Source organism: Paroedura picta, chromosome 8, assembly GCF_049243985.1.
Source record: "Paroedura picta isolate Pp20150507F chromosome 8, Ppicta_v3.0, whole genome shotgun sequence".
Taxonomy (NCBI): domain Eukaryota; kingdom Metazoa; phylum Chordata; class Lepidosauria; order Squamata; family Gekkonidae; genus Paroedura; species Paroedura picta.
The window spans coordinates 52528860-52542420 of NC_135376.1; the positions used below are offsets into that span (position 1 = coordinate 52528860).

Below are 13561 nucleotides of genomic sequence, written 5' to 3' on the forward strand. Positions count from 1 at the left end.
GCCAAACCAGTGCAGTCTTCTCCAGCGATAGGAACCAAAGTCAGCTTAAACCAGTCAACCAGCAAAATCTCTGGGAGTCCAACTCAACAAGCCTCCTCTCCACTAGAGTAGATCAGCAGGCAAATAACAGAGTTAAGTAACTCCCTTTCTTTTATACCCTCTGATAGGTCAAGGACAGTTACTATTAGAAATAACTCTCTCCGAAGGCTTGAGGCGGCTCACATAACCCCATCCCCTAAAATCCAACGATAACAATGAAATTACAATAGTTAGTGACCAATTGGTCACGGTAGCAACAATGATGGCATAATCTTACTCATCTAGTCTCCGCATCCTCAACTACAGGGGGATGATACTCTCTACCGCAATTTTGTGAGGGGGGGCTGATCTTCCTTAACACCCGGCCTCAACCATAAGCCTGGTGTAAGAGCTCCGTCTTACAGGCCCTGTGGAATGCTGGTAATTCCCGCAGGGCCCTCAGCTCTTCCGGGAGCTCATTCCACCAGGTTGGGGCAAGGACTGAGAAGGCCCTGGCCCAGGTCAAGGCCAGGCGGGCCTCCTTGGGGCCGGGGACGACCAATAGATTAACCCGCACAGAACGTAAAGCCCTGCGGGGGGGGGGATTATCTTATTTGTTTAATGCCTTTTCTGGCCAGTTCTGGGCCATTCCAGATTTTACCCTGTCCCGAAACTCTGCTTTATTTTTCTGACAGTAAATCCATGCCAAGCCAGACCATGTAAGAATAATGGGATTTGTGAGAGGAACAGAAACAGCTATACATGCCATTGTGTCGAGCCATATATAGGGTCCAAATGTGAGCATGGTAAGTGCTAGTTTTGTATTATAGTTACTGTTGTTTTTTTTAATCACTTTAACATGCACAGTTGACCGTGAGCTTTTAGCTTACCGCCTCACTGATGCTGGGATCAGAGGGAATGCCCTTCAGTGGCTGATCTCCTTTTCTGGAATCGTGGACAGGTAGCACAAGGAGAAAGCTCATCAAGCCTTCACCAACTGGCTTGCCGAGTCCCTCAGAAGGCAGTACTCTATCCAATCCCATTCAATATCTTTATGCGCCTTCTTGCTCAACTGGTGTGGAAGTTTGGGCTGGGTTACCACCACTCTTCCTCCTGATAGATGGCCACCCTGATTCTTGCCCAAAAACATTAGCCAGCTGCCTGAAATCAGTGACAAGGTGTCTCAAGCAGGGTCATCTGAAGCTCAACTTTCAAAGACAGAGGTCCTGTGGTTGGACAGGAAAAGTCCAAGCAAAAAAGCTCATCTACCCAACCTGGATGGAGAGCAGATATCAGTGGTCCACTCCGCCAGGAACCGGGGGGTGATTCTTGATGCCTCCCTTTCAATGGAGACTCAGATCACGATGGTTACATGGCTAACATTTCACCACTTTCATCAAGCCAAACTACTAGCACACTACTTGACCCCAGAAAACCTAGCCACAGTGATCCATGCAAAGGTCACCTCTAGACTGGAACTCTACAACTCGGATCAATGCTGGCCTGCCCTTATCCTTGATCCAGAAACTACAATTGGTCCAGAACACAGCTGCCAGGGTCCTCACAGCAACTCCTTGGAGGTCCCACATCCAACCCATCCTCCAACAGCTGTGCTGGCTTCTGGTTGAATTCCACATCAGGCTTAAAGTTTTGGTTATCACCTTTAAGGCCACATACGGTCTAGGCTCAGTATACCTGAGGGATCGCCTCTCTTCCTACACCCCTCAAAGAGCCTACTGCTCTACCACCTCCAGCCTCCTCGTGGTCCCTGTCCCCAAGGAAGCCCATTTGACCTCAATCAGGGCCAGAGTTTTCTCCATCCTGATCCCCACCTGGTGGAACAAGCTCCCAGAGGAGATCAGGGCCCTGACAGAACTCAAACACTTCTACAGGGCCTAGAAAAGGGAGCTCTTCCACCAGGCATTTGGTTGAGGTTGACCTTAAGCACCACTTCCCATTGGCCCACGAGCCTCCCTCTTATGACAATAACTGCAGATCTGCCCAACCCACTGGGCCTTTAGTATGAATTGATAATGTTCTCCCTAGTGTTCTACTATTCTATAAAGTTGTTTATTGTTATCACTATACTATAATTATAAACTGAGTTATTTTTCTTGTTCTTGTTTTACATAAACTCCCCTGAGCCTTTGGGAAGGGCACTATATAAATTTAATTAATTAATTAATTAAGTAGAAAGTGTATCTGAGTGAAACACTTTGAAATTTTCTGACTGAAAATGTTCTGATCCAGTCCATTTTAGTTCAGTCACTTCCAAGATTAGGAGACCTCAGTGGGCATTAATATTTTAAAGTTACAGGCATTGGAGGGATAACATTCCCAATATATTTTTAAAGATGTCTGAGTTTTCTTCAAAGTTGAGGTTTCCCTTAGGCTAGTAGAACCTCCCTTTTCCCATCTGTTCCCACTCTAAGAACTGGTTCATAATTACATACAGTGTTATAGCTATGATTGCTATGGCAGGACAGTTTGGTCAAGCAATACGGTGGAAATGGTATCACACAATGGCACAATATCATTTATGACCCCCCAAAAACTGGAAGTGACATCACTTCCATTGATAGTTTAGACACCAGTCTCCATGGATTTTACTGTACAGATCCAGGGGATTCCTAGGACATCACTGCATTGGTAATGTCATTTACACATTTTCACCCAGAAATGATATTATAAGAAGTATTTTCTACCTCCCAATTTCTTCATGTTGCTCATTTCAGCAGCAGGGAGGAGCAAGGACAAAGTGGGGTCTCCTCTGTTGGAAGCCAGTAAGTGAAATTGATAAATATGGTGGTGATGAAATATTTGCAAAATAAGGAGATAACTTATTGTCCATTTTACCTGTACCTACCACAGTGAAAAACACATGCCAAAGAAACAGCTGCAAAAGAGGAGACTGTCTTGTAAGCCTTCTACCACCTTATTACCGATGCAGTTGCAGATATCCCTATCAGCTCCCATTCTGTGACAGAGGTAAGTACTATATGGCTAATGGCTACTATCCAACATCACTATTCTCCTGTTACGACAATTAGATATGGCTACTCAAAAAATGAACCAAATCCTTCATATCTTTTTAGTTTACATCCCCTTGAATAAATATAACCGTAATATTTGGAGAGAAATAATTGCTTGTAACACTGTATCTTTCCTCCAAAATGCCCAAGTTGGCCAGTATTGTGTTATTTTATGTTCACAATGACGTCCAGGAAAAGAAATACTGTCGTGCTCATGGTTTAGCAGCTTCATCAGTAGCAAAAACCAATTTGGTTTGGTGGTTAAGAGCAGTAGTGTCTAATCTGAAGAACTGGATTTGAATCCCCAGTCCCGCTCCTCCTCGGGACAGTCACAGTTCCATCAGGGCTCTCTCAGCCTTGCCTACATTACAGAGTATCTGTTGTTAGAAGACGAAGGGTAAGTGTTTATAAGCCATTTTAAGACTCCTTTGGGTAATGAAAAGCAGGGTACAAAAACCTGTTCTTCATTGGTTTCCTCTAAACCGCCCAGAGCTGTAGGGAAGGGCGGTATAAATAAATAAATAAATAAATAAATAAATAAATAAATAAATAAATAAATAAATAAATAAATAAATAAATAAATAAATAAATGAATAAATGAATGAATGAATGAATGAATGAATGAATGAATGAATGAATGAATGAATGAATGAATGAATAAACGGAATGTACTACCCTACCATACTTACCTTTTCTGTTTTAAAAAGTGCTCCCAACTGTGTGTGCCTCTCTGTATTGTTCTTGCAAGCTATCAATCTAATTCAACAACTTGATTTATTTTATTGTTTGAACATTGACAGCACAATCTGTTTGTAAACCAAACCCTTGCAAAAATGGAGGCATCTGTGTGAAACACCGAATAAGATCAAAGTTCACATGCACCTGTCCTGAGCCATTCAGAGGAAAGTATTGCGAGATAGGTAAGGAAATGCTCTATCTTCAAGTGGTGGACAAAGTAAAACATGGGAAGAAAGGAATTCTTGACCCATCAGTATGCTCTGAAGTAAACTAAACCTGCCAGAAAAATTGTGGCTGCCACAAATTTCCCATCACCATTTTAAACTGATGTTAAAATTCAGCAGTAGACAATTCTGACCAGGCCCATAAGTACAAACCTCTTCTGCATCTCCCCATGCCTTTTCAAGAGCCAAAACAGCTACAGAAGTCTATAATGACATTACTTTTGTAGGACCACAAGACTGTTTTACAGAAAATGGCCACATGTACAGAGGAAATGTTAGTCAAACAGTGCTGAAGAAGAACTGCCTTTACTGGACATCTCACCTTCTTTTGGAAAGCAGCTACAATGCATTTATGGAACATGCTGATTATTATGACCTTGGTGATCATAACTTCTGCAGGTAAACTTCAGTTCATGCATTCAGAATGTTCTCCTTTCCTAAATAATAAGGGTGTGGGAGAAGAGCGGAGCATAAACAGTTCTGCAGGGTCTGCAAAAAGGAGCTCTTCTGCCAGGCATTTGGTTGAGACCAGATGAAATCAACAGCGACTGAAAGGCCCCTGCTCCCCCCCTGCCCCTCCTCAGAATTCCACCAACATGCTCTGGACCTGTTTGTACTGTTGCATTGTTGTATCGTCTATATTATTTATACTGTTACATTGTTATACGGTTACAACCATTAGTTATTATTGTAAAGTTATTCACATGGTTATAGATTGTTTTATGTATTGTTGTTTGTTTTTATGTAAACTGCCCTGAGCCCCCGGGGAGGGTGGTATATAAATATAATAAATAAATAAAAATAAATAAATAAATAAAGAAGATGAATCCCTATGGCAACTAAATCGGTACCAAATGGATTGAATTGTTTTATGCTACGACCTATGGAAATTATAAATCTGAAGTTCGTCACACTATTTGAATACTCCCAGCATGACTGAACTTTCCTTGGCTTAGTTACAGGAAGTTTAAGGTCATACACATTGAAAGAAGATTCATATGAAATCTTGAACTAGTAGAGTTAACACAATGTATGAAACATTAATAATCACTTGAAGGTCAAAGCAGACACAACCAGTGTACATGTACAGGCATATTTGCTGTGGTCTTTTTTAAAGCTTGAATCACTTTCTATGAGAGATCTAAACTAGGACAAAAATGTTTCAAAACAAGAGAGTTCAAGAAAGAGGAGCCACAGAGTTTAATCCTACCCAGCTACTTTTTCAATTTTCCCTAAGAAAAATCAGTATATATTTATGTATTTGTATGCATTTATTTATATTTTATTTATTTATTTATTTTAATATTTTCCATTTTTATTTATTTATTAACCACCCTTTCAGCAAGCCGGCTCAGGGTGGTGTACAACATTATAGTTAGCATATATAATTTATTAAAACAATAATTAAGATTAAAATTTTAAAATTCAGTTAAAACAAATTGAATGGCAACCTAGATTAAAGAGCAGCATTAGCATCCCCCGTTGAATGGTATTCAATCTTCCTATGCCAGACCATGGTTTGAGGGCTGCCTTACTGTAGGGGAGGGCCTCAATCAAAAACCTGTAGGAAGAGCTCCATCTTGCAGGTTCTGTGGAATTCTGCCAGCTCCAGCAGGGCCCAGTTCTGTTCCAGGTCGGGGCCAGGAAAGAAAATGTCTGGGCCCTAGTTGAGGCCATACATGAATCTTCGAGGCCGGGGACCAGAAACTGATAGGTCTTTGAAGAGTAAAATGTCCTTTATTCATGGGGAAAAAGTGGTCTCTCAGGTATGCAGGGCTTGGACCTCAAATGGTTTATGAGTCAATAAACTTGATCCTTAAACTTGATCCAGAATTCAACTGGAAGCCAGTGCAGCTGCCAGAACACAGGTTGAATGTGCACCCTCCATGATGTTCCTGTGAGATCCCTGGCTGTTGCAGTTGTAGTTCCCAGATCTAGAATAAGGGAGGCCCACCTAGAGCGAGTTACAAAAATCTAGAGGTGATCATCACATGGATACCTCCCACTTCTATTTTACATGCAAAGATATGTGGATATCCCTTTTACATCTACTTTGGCCTTCAGCCTCTTTGTTTGTATAAGATCTTAGTAGTAAGTGGGCATCTTCAGCTGTTATAACTAATAACAACTATAAACAAATCAACCTCCTAACCAGAACTCAAAATATTGTATTATAACAGCTATACATACAAAGGACATTTTTCCAAACCATACTTTATAAAAATGATGGAATGCAATAAAAAAAAATGAAATCACAAACAATTAATGAAGGTTGTATTTACACAGTAGTGCAAACCTTTTTCAGTTCTCCTATCTTCTTGCTGCTCATTTAGTAACTTGCTCAATTCTGACTGGTGACTACTGAAACCTCCCTCCTTCAGGAATCCAGATGGTGATGAAAAGCCCTGGTGCTTTGTCAGTGTGGATAACAAGGTGAAATGGGATTTCTGTGATGTCTCCCTCTGCTCAGCAACAGGTAGAGTGGATAATAATGTGGAACATATTAATTCAAGTTGAAAGGTGTAGCAGATTGGCAGACATTGTGAATTGCCTGCCATCTATCCACCACTACAACACAGCCTACAAAATTATAGTGATTCTAGCATGATTTTTAACGGTGTTCTTCAAGCTCTGCCCAAGAGTTTTGTGTTATTATAGGAGCTGCTATTTGTAGATTGCTGAGAAGTGTGCTAAACAAATAACAGGTTCTGGGAGACACAATGAAATATAAAACACTACATCGCAAAAACAAACCATTCATAGACCAAAGGACTAAAATTCCATCTGACCCCATTAGGAATCATGTGTTACTGATGCACTGTGAGAAACAACTCTGAGGCTGAAAAATTGCATTTCTGTAGATAGCAGTTTCAGAATTGAAGGTGGTACAGGTGTGCATATGTATGAATGTGTGTCTATGCACCCACAGGCTTTCTTGGATAGCCATGCTAGTCACCTCATTTTGCCTTGTCTAAAACAGGGACACTTTTTTCCCATCTGAAATTTGGTCTGAAGAATTCCTTGGGAAATGGTACAATCCCTAAGAATGTCATACTATTTGAATGGTAGGAAATGTGTCCCTATTCATAGTGATAGGGATGAAAGAACTAAAACTAGTATCTTCTAATGTGAATATAAAGAACCTAAACAACATTTTGGAAAGAGAATGAACCCCAAACAAACAAATAACTTTAGGCGTATTGTGGCTATAAGACTGAATGATATTCAATAGAATTACGTCTTTTTTGCAAGCAGAGACAGAATATTTTACCATATGATGTTTCCAAATGGTTGCCATGTCCTTTATATTATAACAGAACGTTCTGGGACTACAGACAACTTCATCATGCATCCTAGAGATGATAACAGGTCCAGTACCTGTGGACAACCAGAGACAATAAGATCACTCAAGAGGATCTATGGTGGAACCAAGGCTACTCCTGGCAAACATCCATGGCAAGCCTCTCTTCAGAGGAAGTTTTCAGTGGACTTTTCCATGCCCAAAGGACATTACTGCGGAGGAGTATTGATTGAACCATGCTGGGTTCTTACTGCTGCACACTGTATTGTGTAAGGATGCCCTCTGCTTTCTACTGAATTGGGGCTGAACTGTTACATTGCAGTTAGGAAATGAACTAAGACATAGGCCACAGAGAATGGAAGTGGCTAATCATGCTGTGGAGAAAGCAGCTAGAAAGAATTTACTCTTCCCAAATAAAACTCTTGAGCATTTGATGAAGTGAATTAATCATAGATCTGAGAGAGGCAAAAGAAAGTACTTGTTCATGCAATACACCCTTAATTTGTGGAACTCATTGGTATGTTAGTTGTGGCCATTAGCTTAGAGGGTTTTTAAAAGAGATTTTAAATTTATGGACAAATTTATGGGTCCATCAACTGCAAAATAGCATCTCCAGTTGGTGACATTCAAAAGATGGAAAGTTTGACTTCTTTGGCCATCCTAGTCGGTCTTCTAGTACATCTGCTTGACCACTGTGAGAAACAGGATGCTGGATCATTGCTCTGATCTAGCTGGAATCTCCTTATGATCTTGTGTCCAGTGCACGAGTTTTACCTCATTCAGTACTGGTTCTGCTGTAATGTGGCCCAGTAGTGTTTTTGTTGTCATTTTAATATTTACAACATGGCACCATACAACTTTGTGCTAGTCAAAGCATCCCAAATTCAAACTCTATGCCAGAGCTTGCTGATATAATACTAAGAAACTCTACAGAACTTTCCCCCAAATATGTGTATTTGAGAGACAGACAGACATCAGGCTCCACTTACCTTGGCACTTTGCATAAGTTTGATCCTGTGGGTACAGGATCTTAAATCGAGGTATAGAGAGGATTTTCATTAGTTCCTTTTAACAGTATGATTCAAATGTCTATTGATTGAAAGTGACTTTGTTTTTCTAACATTGTTTAATGTCCCTGGGTTAATATATTAGAGAAATTTCCCATGGCATTCTGGAGATCTGTATACAGGGGTTGAAGGTCTTTGAATTCTCTTGCAGCTCATGACTCTTGTACTGTTGTTTTCCTTCATAGGACAAACATACATAATCTCCAAGTGTCCCTTGGAGAACAAGATCTCACTAGGAGTGAACATCATGAGCAGAAGTATGATGTAGAAAAAATAATTATACATGGACACTATCAAGAAAGGGATCAAATCCCATACAATGATATTGGCAAGTTTTGTGATATGTGTTGCTTATGAACATGATTTACCTCCAAGGATAGAAGAAGTAAATAGTTGGCATTAGCTAAAGCACATCAATCTAGGCTAAATATCAGGATAAATATATTGTGTCTATAATCTGGGCAGGTAAATGTACAATTCTGGGAGGTGGCAAAATACTCACCTGTTATATATATTGGATTGGATACAAAGTACCAGAAATAGAACATTGTTTTTGGCAGTGGACTTCTTTCTTCTCACTGCAGCCTTGTGAGGCTCTGAAATTCTGCTCATAGAAATCAGGGGACCCTCACAAACAGAATGGGGAATTCAGCTGGATTTAGCAATGTAAACGGATAGCTATCGAAAATAACTAATTCCTTCCCTGACACTGCACCGTTGGATGAGTGAGCACCTTTGGATACATATATGTATCTATTTATTGTTCAACAAGTTCAAATAAATGTACTGGTTGATAGTATAAGCATCCAACTGGGAATGGAATATCAATGCAGTGCACCAGTGGGTGATTATAGTACATTAGACCAGCGGTCCGCAACCTTTTGGCTGCCGCGGACCGCTGCTCCAGAGTGGGGGGAGAGGGCGGCCCAGGGGCCCACGCATGCGTGGCAGCCCCAGCGCAAACTGCATTAGACAATTGGAACTTGGCTGTGAGGCATTCGCGAGCTATTTTGCAGACAAAGTCTTGTTACTTTGCTGCAACCTTCCCGCCACAATTAATACGGTAAATGAACTGGAGACCTATTGGCCACCTTTGGTAGTGAGGTTTGATGGCTTCAGGTAGCTCTCTCTTTCTGAAGTAGACAAGTTGCTGGGGTCGGTTAGGGTAACCACCTGCCCCCTTGACCCCTGTCCTTCTTGGCTCCTCAAGGGAGGTGGCCAGAAGATAGGAGGCCAGCTCAGAGAGTTCGGGGGAGTTTCCTGAGCGGCTCAAGGAGGCGGTGGTTCGCCCTCTCCTGAAAAAACCATCACTGGACCTGCTGAATCCTGCCAACTACCGCCCGGTGTCACATTTAGCGTTCCTGGGCAAGGTGGTGGAAAGGGCTGCAGCGGACCAGCTCCTGGCATTCTTGGTGAAAACTTCAGCATTCGATCCATATCAGTCTGGCTTCCATCCTGGCCTTGGGGTGGAGACGGTGTTGGTCGCCCTGCTGGATGATCTCGGGCGCCAGCTGGATAGAGGTGGGTCTGCCATGTTGGGCCTTTTAGACCTCTCGGCGGCCTTTGACATCATGGACCATGATTTGTTGGTCCACCACCTGGCAGGCATGGGGATACGGGGCACAGCCTTATGCTGGATATGCTCCTTCCTCCAGAACTGGTCCCAGAGGGTTGCTGTGGGGGAAGAGTCCTTGCAGCCCTATAGACTCCCTTGTGGGGTCCCTCAGGGTGCAGTCCTCTCCCCCACATTGTTCAACATCTTCATGCACCCTCTGGCCCAGCTGTTACAAGATTTTGGGCTGGGCTGCCATCAGTACGCTGATGACACCCAGCTCTATCTCCTAATGGACAGCCGCCCAGACTCCCCCCTGGAACCATTTGCCAGATGTTTGGAAGCGGTGTCTGAATGGTTTGAACAGAGACACCTGAAACTCAACATCACCAAGATGGAGGTCCTGTGGCTGGGAGGCAGGGGTCAGGAGCTGGCAGCGTGTCTACCCTCCCTAGCAGGGGTACAACTTACCATCGTACCCAAGCTAGGAATGTGGGTGTGACCATTGACGCCTCCCTATGGAGGGGCAAGTCAAGAGAATAGCGAGTCAGGCATTTTTCCATCTTCGCCAGGCTCGGCTACTAGCGCACTACCTGTCCCCTGATAGTCACCTCCAGAATAGATTTCTATAACTCGCTCTACACAGGCCTACCTTGTCCCTGACCCAGAAACTTCAGCTAGTGCAAAACGCAGCTGCTTAGGGTCCTCACTGGCACACCTTGGAGGGCCCACATCCAGCCTGTGCTGAGGCAGCTGCATTGGTTGCCAATTGCAGCCCAGATCTGGTTCAAGGTTTTGGTTTTAACCTTTAAGGCCATGCGCGAGTTGGGACCCACATACCTGAGGAACCGCCTGTCACCCTATGCTCCCTGCAGGGCCTTATACTCTGCGAGTGAGTACCTATTGGTCATTCCCAGCCCCAAGGAAGCGCACCTAGGCTCGACCAAGGCCAGGGCCTTTTCAGTCCTGGCCCCTACCTGGTGGAATAATCTCCCGGGTGAGCTGCGGGTCCTGCGGAATTTGTCAGCTTTCCACAGGGTCTGTAAAACGGAGCTCTTCCATCAGGTCTATGGTTGAGGCTGGGGTCAGAGAATCAGGGACATCACCCCTCCTCTGGGAGTTGGATGTTTACATCGCTCCCCTCCATTTTCTTCATATTGATAGTGGGGGAGGGAGAGGAATGGGATTTATTTTCTTTTGCCATCGTTGGTATTTTTTAATGTCTTTTAATGGGGATTTTAAGGGGATTGAGACTACTGTGACCCACCTCGAGCCTAGAGGGAGAAATAATAATAATAATAATAATAATAATAATAATAATAATAATAATAATAATAATAATAATAATATAATCATCATCATTGCACTGCTTATAATTATCCTGGATGTATCCCATTGCTGGTTAGCTAGCTTGCTTTCAAAATGATTCCCACGTAGAATACATCAAATCATCATTAGCAATAATCCTCAACCTGGCGGGAGGGGAGAGAGATTACATAATATAGGCAGGTCTGTGATTTCCTTACACCCACTTTTATAAATGTACAAAACATCAGTGGGATGATAATACTGGGAGCAATGTGAAGAAAGGGCCTGCTGTGTCTCTGATCAATCCTCCATCCCTTCCCAGTTGCTTACCCATAATAACTCCAGATCTTTTTATCCTCATGGAAAAAAGCAGCTATTATCAATTTTGAGTGGAGAAATTGCACAGAATTAAGCTCCCCTATACTTCAACAGTCCTCCATTCCAAATTTCAGTCTTTCCTTTTTTAAATGATGGAAATAACAATAATGAAAGCCAGTGTGATGTAGTAGTTATAATATCAGATGAGCTATGGAGATCACATACAAATCCCACTGAGCCAAGAAGTTCATTGGGTAACCATAGGCCAGTCACTTTCTTTTAGACTTAGTAGCTCACAGTATGGTTGTGAGTATTAAACAGTGGAAGAGAAAAACATGTATGCTGCAACAAGTTCAGTGAAGAAAGATGAAATGAATAGAATCACAGAATTTTCCACAATGTGTAATTAAATTGGGGGGGGGACCCCGAAAACTTAAAATCAACTTAGAGAAGTCTAAACAGTGCATTAATAGACACTTGAGAATATGTAATCAATTGTATCCCACAGCATTGTCTTCCACTCTTCCATATAGCTCTGCTGAAATTGAAGGCAGTTGACGGCCACTGTGCAGTGGAAACAAAATATGTCAAACCAGTCTGTTTGCCTGATTCCGTATTTCCTGATGAAACAGAATGCTACATTTCAGGCTGGGGTCTTACTGAAACAGGTGAGGTGTTTTAATATATAAAGTAATGGACTGTTGATAACATAACACATCCATTTTATCCTTTGCTGAGAGTTCTCTATTATTGGTCCAGGATAAAAAGAGCCACCTTCCAGGCCCATATTACAACACCCATATTTAGTATCTCATTCCATATTTTGTGAAATTCTATCTGCCCTAAAGAAATTGAAACCCAATTAACATATTTGTTTTAATATCATTTCACCAAAGTAAGAGGTTAACCTTGTTGGTTTTGTATAGTAAATATGCTTTGAATGTGCACTTGCAATTAGAACTGGTATATAGAAGATTTGAGAACAATAGTTTTATTAGAACCAACCCTTGCCTTTGGTTTGGTATGATTAATATCAGGTCTCATGATGAGACTATATACAATTTTATCAGAGTATATTTATCACATCAAAATGATTGTGAATATTGTTAGAAAAGGACAGAAGAAATCATTTTAAAAACGCTAAATGTTAAATATCAGAGTTAAAACAGAAGTTACCTTATAATATAGTGATGGAAACAACTGACACGCATCCCAACCAGTGTTAATTTCTACAGCAGTTTTATTCAAGAGACGACATGAAGGTATACATTTTCAGTTCCTAATTGAATGTAGCCATGGGCAGGGCTTCATTGAACATTTGTGAAGCTGCCTGTTTTTCATAATCCTTCTGGAGATTATGAGTACAGGAAGTGTCACAACAGCTCTGTTTAGTCTTTGCCTCACTGGCTGGATGAGTGTTTGATTTTTAGGTATTTTTATCTACTGTGAAAATGGAGAGCATGGACTTGCACTGATGGGTGAAAATTCCACAGTGAATTCTGTGTAACATCTGCATTCACCTTCATTTTCTATGACAGATTTTTTTTAGTGTTGTCACAAGAATAGCCCCTACAAAGGTGGAAGTCTCATACCTTATGTTGCTCCTGCTTTTAATAGGATGCAGACATCATTTTAAGTTTTTCTTCATTTAAGTGACTAGCTATTCTCCAAATATAAGACTGCAGCTGGTATGACTACAGACACTGTCTGAAGTGAAATGATATTGATCAGGAATATATCCAGATTTTACTGACCACTACACATCATCTCTTCAGAACAAGTTATTCATCAGAGTTATACCACAGATTATACATTTATAACTAATGCCAGGCACTTTAAAATATAAATTTGAAAAAAACTTTGCTGAAAACTGAGATTGTTACATGTACAATGAAAAACACATTTAGGCCAAGCATGCCTGTAATTTGCTCATCTCCATTTTGGTCATATGTCACTCATCATCTCAACTTTATTCAAAGAATCAAAACAGAGGGAATGAAATT

At 41.5% G+C, this 13561-nt stretch overlaps 1 protein-coding gene across 4 annotated transcripts in view; it reads left to right on the forward strand.

Moving 5' to 3' along the window:
• Positions 1 to 13561, forward strand: part of HABP2 (hyaluronan binding protein 2) — a 42520-nt gene that overhangs the window by 21427 nt on the left and 7532 nt on the right. For all 4 annotated transcript variants that reach the window (XM_077349801.1, XM_077349802.1, XM_077349800.1 and 1 more), the window contains exons 4-11: positions 714 to 824; positions 2890 to 3006; positions 3851 to 3970; positions 4240 to 4411; positions 6394 to 6488; positions 7330 to 7582; positions 8566 to 8708; positions 12092 to 12226. In XM_077349801.1, the coding sequence (XP_077205916.1) occupies positions 714 to 824; positions 2890 to 3006; positions 3851 to 3970; positions 4240 to 4411; positions 6394 to 6488; positions 7330 to 7582; positions 8566 to 8708; positions 12092 to 12226 (1146 nt within the window). The remainder of the gene's footprint in view (positions 1 to 713; positions 825 to 2889; positions 3007 to 3850; positions 3971 to 4239; positions 4412 to 6393; positions 6489 to 7329; positions 7583 to 8565; positions 8709 to 12091; positions 12227 to 13561) is intronic.